General features: G+C 43.2%; 1 protein-coding gene across 4 annotated transcripts in view; it reads right to left on the bottom strand.

The window, feature by feature from the left end:
- The window catches only part of ILKAP (ILK associated serine/threonine phosphatase), a 57785-nt gene that overhangs the window by 20954 nt on the left and 22383 nt on the right, over positions 1–14448 (bottom strand). For all 4 annotated transcript variants that reach the window (XM_084638488.1, XM_084638489.1, XM_084638487.1 and 1 more), the window contains 2 exons: positions 11873–11960; positions 5851–5972 (listed from right to left, as the gene is read on the bottom strand). In XM_084638488.1, the coding sequence (XP_084494614.1) occupies positions 5851–5972; positions 11873–11960 (210 nt within the window). The remainder of the gene's footprint in view (positions 1–5850; positions 5973–11872; positions 11961–14448) is intronic.

Below are 14448 nucleotides of genomic sequence, written 5' to 3'. Positions count from 1 at the left end.
CTCATATACCAGCGCATGACTACGGCACTCCAGGGGGAGCCACAGCTGGCCCTCTGGATACTGCTAAGGCAAAAAATGAGGACTACTGTGCACATGGGCGTGCACACACCTAAAATGGAATCTGAGTGCTTGCTCATGCCGAAGAAATTGCACAAATTTAAACATGCCTCTTCTTGTACCCTCTCTTCCTGCAAACTGACAAGAGAGAGCAACCCACTGTATCATTACAATGTTTGTACCAAGCAACTTCTTCAAACTGCACATGCTGATCTGCTTTCTGGCAGGCCAGGGATATGCAGGACACAAGCCTTGGAGGCAGATTTTGTTTTTAAAGGAGCTGTGGCATGCAGAAAACATGAGTTATGTGCACAAAAAGGAGGGAGATACCATGTGCCCCTCCCATTTCAAGGCTGTCAAGAGCCTGGGGACATTTGGCAATGGGCCTTTCATTTCCAGGTCACTGATTCAATTCCAGCAAGGTCAATAACCGCACACTCTAGGGATACCTAACAAAGCTTAAATACATCAAGTTATGCCCAGAGCATGGGATTTTTTCAAAAGCACTCAATGCTGGTCTAAATTTCTCCCCATGAAATCAACAAGCACCTTTAAAAATCCTACCTTAATCGTGCACCTGGCATAATTCAACATAAGGCACCATCAATAGTAGCAGAAAGCACTGAAAAACCATCTGACAGAGGCCTGCCTTGGCAGTGTCACTGTAGCTCCTAGTGGACAGGTATCCAAATAGAAACCACAGACAAGCATTAATCTTCACCCTCATTGGTAGCCTTAGCAAAACACAAGGGTTGGTCCCTGCATGTTAGGGTAGAGGTACAGGATAATGGGGAAAGTCTTACATAGCTGATGTGCTATCTTTTATTTATTAGTTGTATTATAGTAGTGCCTAGAGACTATTGTGCTAAGTATTGTACAAACATAAGACAATCCCTGCCCTAAAGTGTAAGACAAGAGCCAACACACTGAAACATCATACAGGAGTAGAGAGTAACAAGAGGATTCTGACCACCATAATAAGCAGCTGTCACAGCAAACCAGCAGCCTAACCACTGACTTTTTTTTGTAAACACTGTGGCAGAGGTGAGTTTTACGGAAGGATCTGAAGGACAAAATGGAGGCTTTGCCCATACATAGTGGGTGGCATGGGAGAAAGCACGAAGATGCAGCCAAGAGCAATGAAAGCTGACATCAACGGTAGAGCAAGTTTGATAAGGGCTGACAACTCAATACCATTTATGAAATGACAGGCTGGGAAACATAGAATATCAGGGTTGGAAGGGACCTCAAGAGGTCATCTAGTCTAACCCCCTGCTCAAAGCAGGACCAATCCCCATTTTTTTCCCCAGATCCCTAAATGGCCCCCTCAAGGATTGAGCTCACAAGCCTCGGTTTTGCAGGCCAATGCTCAAACCACTGAGCTATCCCTCCCCCCCAAATAATAATAAGAAGCAGCCATGAAGGGCCTTAAAAGCGAGAAAACCGTATCATGCCTTCTTTCCATCACCCTCACTGACTTTCTAGCCATCTTAGAACTAGGGCTGTCAAGAGATTAAAAAAATTAATCGCTATTATGCACGCTATTAAGCAATAATAGAATACTATTTAAATATTTTTGGATGTTTTCTACATTTTCAAATATATTGATTTCAATTGCAACATAGGATACAAAGTGTACAGTGCTCACTTTATATTTTTGATTACAAATATTTGCACTGTAAAAGACAAAGTATTTTTCAATTCACATTAATACAAGTACTGTAGTGCAATCTCTTTATCATAAAAGTTGAACTTACAAATGTAGAATTATGTACAAAATACCTGCTTTCAAAAACAAAACAACGTAAAACTTTAGAGCCTACAAGTCCATTCAGTCCTACTTCTTGTTCAGCCAATCGTTCAAACAAATTTGTTTACATTTGCAGAAGATAGTACTGCCGGCTTCTTGTTTATAATGTCACCTGAAAGTGAGAACAGATGTTTGTACAGCACTGTTGTAGCCGGCATCGCAAGATATTTACGTACCAGATGCGCTAAAGTTTCATATGTCCCTTGATGTTACAATCACCATTCCAGAGGACATACATCCAGCTGACTACAGGTTCTGCTCCATAATGATCCAAAGCAGTGCATGTTCATTTTCATCATCTGAGTCAGATGCCACCAGCAGACAGCTGATTTTCTTTTTTGGTGGTTTGGGTTCTGTAGTTTCTGCATCAGAGTGTTGCTCTTTTAAGACTTCTGAAAGCATGCTCCACACCTCATCCCTCTCAGATTTTGGAAGGCACTTCAGATTCTTAAACCTTGGGTTGAGTGCTGTAGCTATCTTTAGAAATTTCACATCGGTATCTTCTTTGCATTTTGTCAAATTTGCAGTGAAAGTGTTCTTAAAAACAAACCACCACCATGTGCTGGGTCATCATCCGAGACAGCTATAACATTAAATATATGGCAGAATGTGGGTAAAACAGAGCAGGAGACATATAATTCTCCCCCCAGGAGTTCAGTCACAAATTTAAATTAACAAGTATCATCAGCATGGAAGCATGTCCTCTGGAACAATGGCCAAAGCACAAAGAGGCATATGAATCTTTAGCGCATCTGGTACAGATATCTTGCGATGCCAGCTAAACAGTGCCATGTGAACAGAGGGGGGAGGGATAGCTCAGTGGTTTGAGCATTGGCCTGCTAAACCCAGGGTTGTGAGTTCAATCCTTGAGGGGGCCCATTTAGGGATCTGGGGAAAAAAATTGGGGATTGGTCCTGCTTTGAGCAGGGGGTTGGACTAGATGACCTCCCTTCCAACCCTGATATTCTATGAACATCTGTTCTGACTTTCACGTGAAATTGTAATTAAGTGGGCAGCATTACCTCCCATAAATGCAAACAAACTTGTTTCTCTTAGTGATTGGCTGAACAAGAAGTAGGACTGAGTGGACTCGTAGGCTCTTAGGTTTTACACTGTTTTGTTTTTGAGTGCAGTTATGTAACCAAAAATATACGTTTGTAAGTTGCACTTTCAGGATAAAGAGATTGCACTACAGTACTTGTATGAGGTGAATTGACAAATACTATTTCTTTTATCATCATTTTTACAGTGCAAATATTTGTAATCAAAAATATAAAGTGAGAACTGTACACTATATTCCGTGTTGTAATTAAAATAGATATATTTGAAAATCAAAAATACTAACAAATTGAAATTTATTATTCTATTGTTTAACAGTGCGATTAATTGCAATTAATTTTTTTAATTAATCACGTGAGTTAACTGCAATTAATTGACAGCCCTACTTTGAACTAATTCAAAATTCCCAACTGGCTTTTCAAAAGACTTTCCATGCAGAGACCTGCTCCATCCCAATATCTGTATCCCTTTGCCAATCCACTTACACTTCTCCTCCAATCATGGCCTCATCTCTGCCTAGGGCCCGATTCTTCAGTTGGTAGTTGCTTGTTTCTTCAAGCTGCCCCATCCCTCATCAGCTCACCCCCTATCTTTTCAGAGACACTGCCTATTTAGTTCTCTTTAGTTAAGCTTTACTGGTGTATCTTTATATAGTATCAATATGAGGGAGGGATAGCTCAGTGGTTTGAGCATTGGCCTGCTAAACCCAGGGTTGTGAGTTCAATCCTGGAGGGGGCCCATTTAGGGATCTGGGGAAAAAATTAGGGATTGGTGCTGCTTTGAGCAGGGGGTTGGACTAGATGACCTCCTGAGGTTCCTTCCAACCCTGATAGTCTATGAATACACAGCACTACTTGTATTATGTGATGACTAATACATAGAGGCAACTGCACGGAGACCTAAAGTATGTGTTACTTGAATGTAAACCTCTGAATCCAAAACAGTAGGCAGAACCTACTCCACCACCAAAAACTCAGATGAATGCCATTCAGGTGCTTCTCTTATTTGTTAACCTGCAATAATTCAGTGTGCTGACAGTTCCCTTCCTCCCTCTTTCTCTGTCATAAAACATTTAACCACTGAAACATGGGTAGACTCCTAGCCAATGGAGATGTTGCCTAAAGTCTGCAAAGAACTAAGAGACTTGTTCATCTCCTTCCTACTTGCAGAGATGGATTGGTGATAAACACAAATAATGGCATGTGCCCTCTGAAGATAAGGGACATGCCATTTCCAGAGAACGCTAGCATTACAAGCCTTAGCCCACCCATTCCCACCCCCTGCAAGATAAGATTCCAGGGGAGTTTGAAGCACGTGCATTCCGAACATTTAGGAATTAAAAAAAAAAAACAAACAAAACCAAACCACACATCTTTTCACTCTGATTTTGACTTCCCTGTAAAAAAAGTCAAGATGTAACTAGTTGAAACATTGACTGTGTCAAAAGGAAGTCTTCAAGAAAGTGATCAAGTATTAAAATACAGTAGATATTTAAGTATTAATATACACCAGACCGAAAGTGTCTATGTGTTCACATGCACACAGAGTGAGTGCACTTTAAAAGAAGTCCATTCCAGCTCTAGAAAGAGTACCCATTTTAAATATAGGGAACATCTCAAACCTTAATCACTACTAAGGGCTTGTCTATACAGTAAAAAGAAAAGGAGTACTTGTGGCACCTTAGAGACTAACCAATTTATTTGAGCATAAGCTTTCGTAAGCTACAGCTCACTTCTACACTTTCCACAGTATGCAACTGATGAAGATCTTTTTATACACACAAAGCGTGAAAAAATACCTCCCCCCACCCCACTCTCCTGCTGGTAATAGCTTATCTAAAGTGATCATTCTCCTTACAATGTGTATGATAATCAAGGTGGGCCATTTCCAGCACAAATCCAGGTTCTCCCCCCCAAACACACCCACCCACCCACCCTCCTGTTGTTAATAGCTGTTGGATTTGTGCTGGAAATGGCCCACCTTGATTATCATACACATTGTAAGGAGAGTGGTCACTTTAGATAAGCTATTACCAGCAGAAGAGTGGGGTGGGGGGAGGTATCTTTTCATGCTTTGTGTGTATAAAAAGATCTTCTACACTTTCCACAGTATGCATCTGATGAAGTCAGCTGTAGCTCATGAAAGCTTATGCTCAAATAAATTGGTTAGTCTTTAAGGTGCCACAAGTACTCCTTTTCTTTTTGCGAATACAGACTAACACGGCTGTTACTCTGAAACCTTTCTGTACAGTGTATGGCAAGCTGGGATGTAAATCTACCTGGCACTAGCCTGCTGCTCACTAACTGTTTGGGTGGACCCTGCGGACATCCATTTCAAAGCAGAGTAGAATTTGAGTGCGAGTATATAAAAGCACACTACAGAACTTTCAGTGTGCATCAACAGGATCCATGTGGACGGTTAGCGTACAGCACACTAGCATGGAGTAGATTTACATCTCACCTTGCCATACATTGACCGTCTATACAGACAAACTCCTGGTTGATGAACTAAGGGTGCCACTGTATGCATAACATTTCAAGGAAATGAGGAAGCAGCTTTAGATACACTCAAGGAGCAATTTTTTGCTGTTTTAGTTTATATGTGCTTGTTTAGTGCCATCTGGCTTTCACTCAAAGACACATAACACTGCTCCACCCTCCTGCCAGTGCAACATAGTACCATGCCTCTAGGACAAATCCACCCTCGGTTTCTTTCTAAGGCCAGGAAAATTAATTTCAGCCTACCATTCCAGATACAGGATTCTTGGAGGGCACCCCATAAACAACTGCTTCTCTAGCAAGATTCCTATGTGCCCTGATTTTCAAACATGGTAAGCACAATCAACTTCTATGGGAGCTGGGTGTGCTGAGCACACCCAAACCACATGAGAGTTCAGGCTCATTCCCATCTCTTCTCTTGTTTACCTGACATTTCCTCCAGCCTTCTGTATCCTCATTCGCTCCTCATATTGGGTAGGGTTGTGTTCTTTACTGAGACTTAAGGCTGTATGTTTTTGACTCTCCTCGTTGTAACGACACAAAATCGCCTGTGCTGACAAAAACCCCTTGTGAGTAAGTGGTGTTAAGCCTGTAGTATAAAGTTTCTACCAAACAAATGCAGAACAAAGGATCTCTTCCCCGAACAAAGGTTTTCAGGTTCAATTCCCCAGGAAATAAAAACTCATGGCAAGACCAAAAGTTATTGTACTGAATTTCATCCCTTTGGCAAAGAAGATTGATCTTAAAATTATTTTTTAAATGCAAGTAATTTATGGGATTTTTAAAATAAATTGAAGACACCACTAACTAAAAGATATAATCAGGTATCTAGCACAACCTGGAGTCCACCAGGAGACGGCTAAAGAACACAACAGGTTTGCAGAAGGGCATATCATCACATAATGGCAGACAGCTAAATATCGACAAGTTTAAGTGCTTATATACAAATGCTAGAAGTCTAAATATTAAGAATATTAACTCTAATATTATTAAGAGTGCCAGATATCAAATGAGGATATTGATATAATAGGCACCATGGAAAATTGGTGGAATGATGATAATCAATGGGACACTAATACCAGGGTACAAAATATATAGCAGTGGTTCTCAAACTTTTGTACTGGTGACCCCTTTTACATAGTAAGCCACTGAGTGCGACCCTCCCCCCCGTATAAATTTAAAACACCATTATAAATGCTGGAAGGCAAAGCAGGGTTTGGGGCGGAGGCTGACAGCCTGTGACTCCCCATGTAATAACCTTGTGACCCACTGAGTGGTCCCAACCCCCAGTTTGAGAACCCCCAATATATAGGAATGACACATGCTGGTGGGGAAGTGGTACTATATGTGAAAGAAAGCATAGAGAGTCAAATATAGCACAAATCTTAAAAATGAACTAAACTGTACCACAGAAGATCTCCATAAATAGAAGTTCCATGCTTGAACAAGAATAATATAGCAGTAGAGATACACCACTGGCCACCTGACCAAGACGGTGATTGTGACTGTGAAATGCTCAGGGAGATTAGAGGCTATAAAAAAACCCTAACAAACAGAAATCTCAGTAATAATGGTGGATTTCAACTATCCCTACAATGACTGGGTACATGTCATCTCAGGACAGGATGCAGAGATAAAGTATTTTGACACCATAAATGACTACTTCTCGGAGCAGTTAGTCCCAGAAACCACAAGAGGAAGATGAAATCAAGAATTGTGTCTAAGTGGAGTACAGTGCGACATGGCACTCCATAATGTTTTATGGAAATATGCTTATGAATGGGGGGAGGGATAGCTCAGTGGTTTGAGCATTGGCCTGCTAAACCCAGGGTTGTGAGTTCAATCCTTGAGGGGGCTATTCAGGGATCTCGGGCAAAAATGGGGGATCAGTCCTGCTTTGAGCAGGGGGTTGGACTAGATGACCTGCTGAGGTCCCTTCCAGCCCTGATATTCTATGATTCTATGAATGAATATATGACATAACTGAAATACGTTTTATGCTACATATGTCGTGTAACATCTCTCTGCAAAGGTTATGATCTACTGAATATATTCATCCTATTTTATGCATGTATCATTTCTGTGTTCTAAGTTATGAATACTGGCTGTGTACTTGTTTAATTTTAAATAGCCTAATTAAAGCATTTGGTCAGCTTCTTTAGAAAGGAATTTGCAAGTTAAAGTTCCCAATCAAGAAACACTTAAGCTAACAATGAACTTGGAGAGCTTTCCCAGGAATGTGGCCTGGCTGGCAAGGAACTCAGTCATGCTTGGACATGTGATTTGCCCATGTGATTCCAAAACTCTATCTTGGAACTGGATTTTGCATAGGAGAGGAGGGGGTCTCCAACCACAGTTCTATTTAAGCCCCTGGGAGGCCTCTCTATTTTGTCTTCAGCTGGCTCAAGAGATATCCTTTGTGGGTGGAGAGGCTATCTGAAAGAAACTGGAACAAAGGACAGTAACCATGGGGGGTGGGAGTGATAAAAATCACTTTTTACTTAATTAACCCAGAATATGTATTAATACCTGGGGGGGGGGGGGAGCAGCAAACAGCTGTGCATATTTCTCTATCAGTGTTATAGAGAGCAAACAAACAATGGAGTTTATCTTGTGTAAGCTTTATACTGGGTAAAACTGATTTATTTGGGGTTTGGACCCCATTGGGAGCTGGGCATCTGGGTGTTAGAGACAGGAACACTTCTTAAGCAGTTTTCAGTTAAGCCTGCAGCTGTTGGGGGACATGGTCCAGACCTGGGTCTGGGTTTGCAGCAGGATAGTGTGTCTGGCTCAAACCAGGCAGGGCACTGAAGTCCCAAGCTGCCAGGGGAAACAGGCTCAGGGGTAGTCTCAGTACCTCAGGTGGCAGTTCAAGGGGTTTTCTGTGATCCAAGCCGTCACAGTGGTGCAGCAAGCACAGCTGATTGCTTTGAGATACTGGTAGTGATTTTAAGTGAGTTTTCGCAGAAAGAAAAGGAGTACTAGTGGCACCTTAGAGACTAACCAATTTATTTGAGCCTAAGCTTCCATGAGCTACAGCATCCGATAAAGTGAGCTGTAGCTCATGAAAGCTTATGCTCAGATAAATTGGTTAGTCTCTAAGGTGCCACTAGTACTCCTTTTCTTTTTGCGAATACAGACTAACATGGCTGCTACTCTGAAACCTGTCATTAGAGTGGGTTTTGGGCGTGGTGGCTGGAGAACAGACAAGTGCCTGGCTCTGTGGATGAGGGGAAAGCAGTGGACGTGTTGTTCCTTGACTTTAGCAAAGCTTTTGACATGGTCTGCCACAGTATTCTTGCCAGCAAGTTAAAGAAGTACGGGCTGGATGAATGGACGACAAGGTTGATAGAAAGCTGGCTAGATTGTCGGGCTCAACGGCTAGTGATCAATGGCTCCATGTCTAGTTGGCAGCTGGTATCAAGCGGAGTGCCCCAAGGGTCGGTCCTGGGGCCGGTTTTGTTCAATATCTTCATTAATTATCTGGAGAATGGCGTGGATTGCACCCTCAGCAAGTTTGCAGATGACACTAAACTGGGAGGAGAGGTAGATACGCTGAGGGTAGGGATAGGATAGAGTGGGACCTAGACAAATTAGAAGATTGGTCCAAAAGAAATCGGAGGAGGTTCAACAAGGACAAGTGCAGAGTCCTGCACTTAGGACGGAAGAATCCCATGCACCGCTACAGACGAGGGACCAAATGGCTAGGCAGCAGTTCTGCAGAAAAGGACCTAGGGGTTACAGGGGACAAGAAGCTGGATATGAGTGAACAGTGTGCCACTGTTGCCAAGAAGGCCAATGGCATTTTGGGATGTATAAGTAGGGGCATTGCCAGCAGATCGCGGGACATGATTGTTCTCCTTTATTTGACATTGGTGAGGCTTCAACTGGAGTACTGTGTCCAGTTTTGGGCCCCAAACCAGAAGAAGGATGTGAAAAAAAACTGGAAAGTGTCTAGCGGAGGGCAAGAAAAAATGATTAGGGGACTGGAACACATGACTTATGAGGAGAGGCTGAGGGAACTGGGATTGTTTCATCTGCGGAAGAGAAGAACGAGGGGGGATTTGATAGCTGCTTTCAACTACCTGAAAGGGGGTTCCAAAGAGGATGGATCTAGGCTGTTCAGTGGTAGCAGATGACAGAACAAGGAGTAATGGTCTCAAGTTGCAGTGGGGGAGGTTTAGGTTGGATATTAGAAAAAACCTTCACTAGGAGGGTGGTGAAGCACTGGAATGCGTTACCTATGGAGGTGGTGGAATCTCCTTCCTTTGAGGTTTTTAAGGTCAGGCTTGACAAAGCCCTGGCTGGGATGATTTAGTTGGGGAATTGGTCCGGCTTTGAGCAGGGGGTTGGACTAGATCACCTCCTGAAGTCCCTTCCAATCCTGATATTCTTTGATTTGTTATTTTCTGTTTGCTTATTTTGGGGAAGGGAATAGAGGCAGGAAAAATCAGCAATGTGAGTGAGACTCAGAAAAAGATAGAACTGCACAGGTTGCAAATGGCTGAGAAAGAAAATGAACTTAGAGGACTGATGGAATTAAAACAAATGGAAATTAATGCAGAGACAGCCAGGGAGGAAGCTGCCCACAAAAGGGCAATGGAAGCAGAAGCAGCCAGGGACAAGAGAGCCCTGGAGTTAAGAGACAGAGAAATACAGGCCCAGAAGCATAAACTGACTTATGGAGTAAAAGAGACAAAACCCTCTAGCTGCTGATTCCACTTCCCCAAAAATCGACAAATGGGAGCGACTATGTCCACAGTGTGATGAATCCAGTGATACTGCCCAATATTTAAATCACCTTTGAGAGACTGACCATACTATCCCTGACGATCAAAAAATGACCACATTGATTGCAAAATTGGCAGAGCTCTGGACATATTCAGTAAGATGCCTAGTGATGATGCTTCAAACTATGGTAAATTTAGGGAACTGGTTTTGAAACAGTTTCAGATTACACCTGAAACCTACAGGGTTAAATTCAGAAGTCTTAAGAGGAGATCTGGTTTGAGTAATGTGGCTTATATAAATGAAGAGAGAGATTTGGTAGATAAATGGGTGACGGGGAAAGGCATTACAAGCTTGGAAGGGATGTGTGATTTGGTTACTCAGGAACAATTCCTGAATATGTGCAGTGATGATGTAAAACTGTATTTGTGGGATAAAACGGTGAATGCAGTGGGTGAATTAGCTGGGTTTGCGAACTCTTACGAGCAATCACAAGCTGCAATTAAACATAAACCACTGGCAGAGGGGTACAGGGTTGGGGGAAAGCAGAATCACCGTTATACCCCGGGAAAAAGGAGGCTGGGAGTTCACCTCCCCACTTCTGTTACTTGTCCCAAATCTCCTGTACAAGCAGAGGAGCCCAAGAGGTGCTACCATTGTAAGTCCATTGAGCACCTGAGCAATAATTGCCCCTGGTTAAGAGGGAACAGGCAGCAGGAGCTGCCTGCTTCTCAGAGCCAGGCTGCTGCTTCTTTCCACATAGGATTTGTAAATGTTGCTTCTACACAACCAAGCAGTTAGCATATGCATGCTGTTAAATTTAATGGGAAAGTACTCATTGGTTTAAGGATAGAGACTTCTGTGGTCAGGAGGACCTGATCCAGGAGGATTTGTTGCCAGGGAAAATGGCAGGATTAGAATTGGTGAGAGGTTACTAAGTCCGTGCCCCTTTAGCTAAAGTACGCATGCAAACTAGTGATTTGCAGGCTGAACTGACTGTTGCAACAGTGGCACACAATTTTGCACTGTTTCTACTGGAGAATGATTTCTTTAATGTGGCAGAATCTGTCCCAGGGTTGGTTAGCAGTGAGAAAGAATCTTGTGCTAAAAGCCCGGGGGGAGGGGGAAACACAAGTGAAGTCACATGGACTGCTGGGGGAATAGGAGAGTGTCTCTTAAATTCCTGTGAAAAAAAATGCAGCTTTAGGGGCAGGAATGGGCTTAACTTCCTGTTCACTCCCAGGAAATCATCGAGGTGATTCATCCAAACATCCACTCCCAGCTTCTGGCAAACAGAGACTGTGGACACAGACTTCCTGTTCATCCCCTCTGAAGCACCTGACATTGGCCACTGTTAGAAGACAGGATACTGGGATAGATGGCCCATTGGTCCAACCCAGTATGGCCGTTTTTATGTTCTTGTAAGTTAGAGCCTAGAGGAACACACAGCTACTCTAAGTCTCAGCCTCTTCAAGGAGGAATCTTTGTAGGAACAGTTGGGAGCTCCCAGCTACTCCTGTCCAGGATCTTCCAGTGAAGCTCAGTAAAGAATGATTGTCAATCAAATACTTTAGCATCAATTAAATGTAATCAGTGTAATCAATTACTTTAGCATCTCCCAACCGGAATCCCTATAAAGGGTGGAAATCCATTCCTCCTGCAAGTACTGGGGATGTTATACAATTAAAATCTACATAGTAGGTTTCTTAGAGTTACTTACCCGGCTGTCTCCAAGGTTGGCAATGTAAAGGATGTTATCCACAGCCAGGACACAGGTTGCTGTGGACCCATCCTTCCACGCAGGCTTCCTGGAGGCACCAGAAATAAGGTTACAATGGAAAAAGCTAGGTTTTTGTTAGAGGTTAACCCAGTGTTCTATTTCTAAAGGTTCAGAGAACCCTGCAAAGGATGCCTCCATTGCAAGACATTCAGAAGTCAACTAGCACAAAAACACCAAGATTCTGTTTGGGAGTTCTCCCCGTTTTGCTCACAGGTTTTTGTTAAATTAATTATATAAAACAGGTTTATATAGACAAGATACATACTAAGATGAAGACAGATTAGCAACATAGAGCAGCAATTTCTAACTGTGGGTGGCACCCCCAAGGTGGGGTTCTAAGGGATGGCTGCAGGTAACAGCTACCTCTCTGCATTTTTCTTCTCCTCCCATTCCATGCTACACTCAACTCCAGGGAACTCATTTAAGGGTATGACAGAACAAGTTTCACAGTAACTGCCTAGCTCTCAGTGCCTAAAAAATAATGGAAGTTCTCCTTAAGTGGCAACTTCCATAGAGTGCAGGGCAGGTGGATGGTGAGGAACTAAACAGTAACAGAGGAGAATATGCAATCTACTCACTGCTCCCCTCATACCTGGTATTCCTCACTCATACTATTTCAAATCATCACCCACAGTACCCACCATCCTCCAGCTTCAGTAATCCCCACTCCCTGTTTAAGTTGTTTTCTGGACATTTGGCTTTCTGTAGTTCAACAAGTGTCTAGACAGCATGGTGTAAAATCAGACATGCTGCTTGGATTATAGCTGCAGCACTGTTTTCCTTACTGTGGACCAGACATAACAGTATAACAATTCTGAGTGTCATTTCTTAAATTTATCTGCTCCTAAATCATCTTTCATTTGTGTTTTCCTGATGCTGAAGAGCCTAATTAAATTTCTCCATAATTTCAAATGCTGATGTAACTAACAAGTTTGCAAATGCAGCCGTGTAGATTACAGAATATAATATATACAGGTTAGATGGAGTTTTGTTTTTTTTAAAAACACAGGTTTGGGAAAGATATTTAATAATTGTTTTAACGAATTCTGTTAGTACTTTTTTGTGCCTACACTGGTCACGTTTGTTTTGTTTAACTGGTTAGGGTTAGAGGGCTGAGCTGGAGTTTGGTTTGTGATGTTGTACATATGAAGTGAAATTTCTAAGCCCATTGCTAGATGTATCGATATTCTCTCCAGATGTGTTATAGATGAAAAGTTATGAAATGGAAAGGATATGCAAGGCTGGTAACCAAGTTGGATTAACCCAGCATGTAACTTGTGTAACAAAGTTCCTCCTCTGCCTTGGTGGGTCCTGCGCTTATTGGCGGATTTGCTTGCCTCAGAGATTCACGGCAGCCCTCAGTTTGGCCACTTTGCTAATGGCTCAAACCTGCCATCCACTCAGCTAACCTTATGACTGGCCAACCTGGGGGAAAACAGAGAACAATCCCCGCAGTCTCTGTGTCCCACCTAGTGGGTCGGGGACAGGCCAGATCCCTTTCCAATTTAGACCTTCCCTTCTAGTGTTTCTCACAGACCAGGTCAACTCCTCCTGTGTCTGATCATGAGTTGGGGGGAACCTGGGCCCACCCTCTACACCAGGTTCCAGCCCAGGGCCCTGTGGATAGCAGCTGTCTACAATGTTCCCTGTATCAGCTGCGTGACAGCTACAACTCCCTGGGCTACTTCCCCATGGCCTTCCCACAGCACCTTCTTTATCCTCACTGCAGAATCTTTCTCCTGAAGCCTGATCATGCTTGAACTCTTCAGTCCTCCAGCAGCATGCCTTCTCACTCCCTGCTCCTTGCGCACTCCCCTACTAACTGATGGGAGGTCCTTTTTAAACCAGGTGTCCAGATTAGCCTGCCTGCCATAATGATTCTACGAAGTTCTTAATTGGCTCCAGGTGTCTTGATTATCTTGCCTGTCTTAACTGGTTCTAGCAGGTTCCGGATTGCTCTAGGGCATCCCCTGCTCTGGACACTCAGGGAACAGAAAACGGTTTATCCAGTGGCCAGTATATTTGCCTTCTAACAGACTCCTGTACCCCACTGGTCTGGGTCTGTCACACTTGCTTAAGTATAAAGCGATACATGGTGGCACCTCAAAGTGTTAGTGGTCCCCCCCCCACGTGGGGATAGGCTGTGTTTTTCCTCAAGGAAAATAAGTCTCCATTAGAACAAAGCTAAGAAAAAGTATAGTCCGTTAGAAGGATGATTCAAATATTAGTCGTTAACCATCAGACCATCCATCCTTTAGAGCAGGGGTTCTCAAATCTTTTCTTTTTGAGGCCTGCCCAACATGCTATAAAAACTCCCAGGCCCACCTGTGCCACAATAACTGTTTTTCTGCATATAAAAGCCTGGGTCAGTGTTAGGGGTAACAAGTAGGGCAATTGCTCATGGCCCCACACCACAGGAGACCCCGTGAAACTAAGTTGCTCAGTCTTCAGCTTCAGCCCCGGGTGGCAAGGCCCTGGGCTTCAATCCAATGCAGTGGGGCTTTGGCTTTCTGCCC

This window comes from Lepidochelys olivacea (genome assembly GCF_965140295.1).
Source record: "Lepidochelys olivacea isolate rLepOli2 genome assembly, chromosome: 9".
NCBI classification, from domain to species: domain Eukaryota; kingdom Metazoa; phylum Chordata; order Testudines; family Cheloniidae; genus Lepidochelys; species Lepidochelys olivacea.
This window is presented reverse-complemented; position numbering and strand designations above follow the sequence as displayed.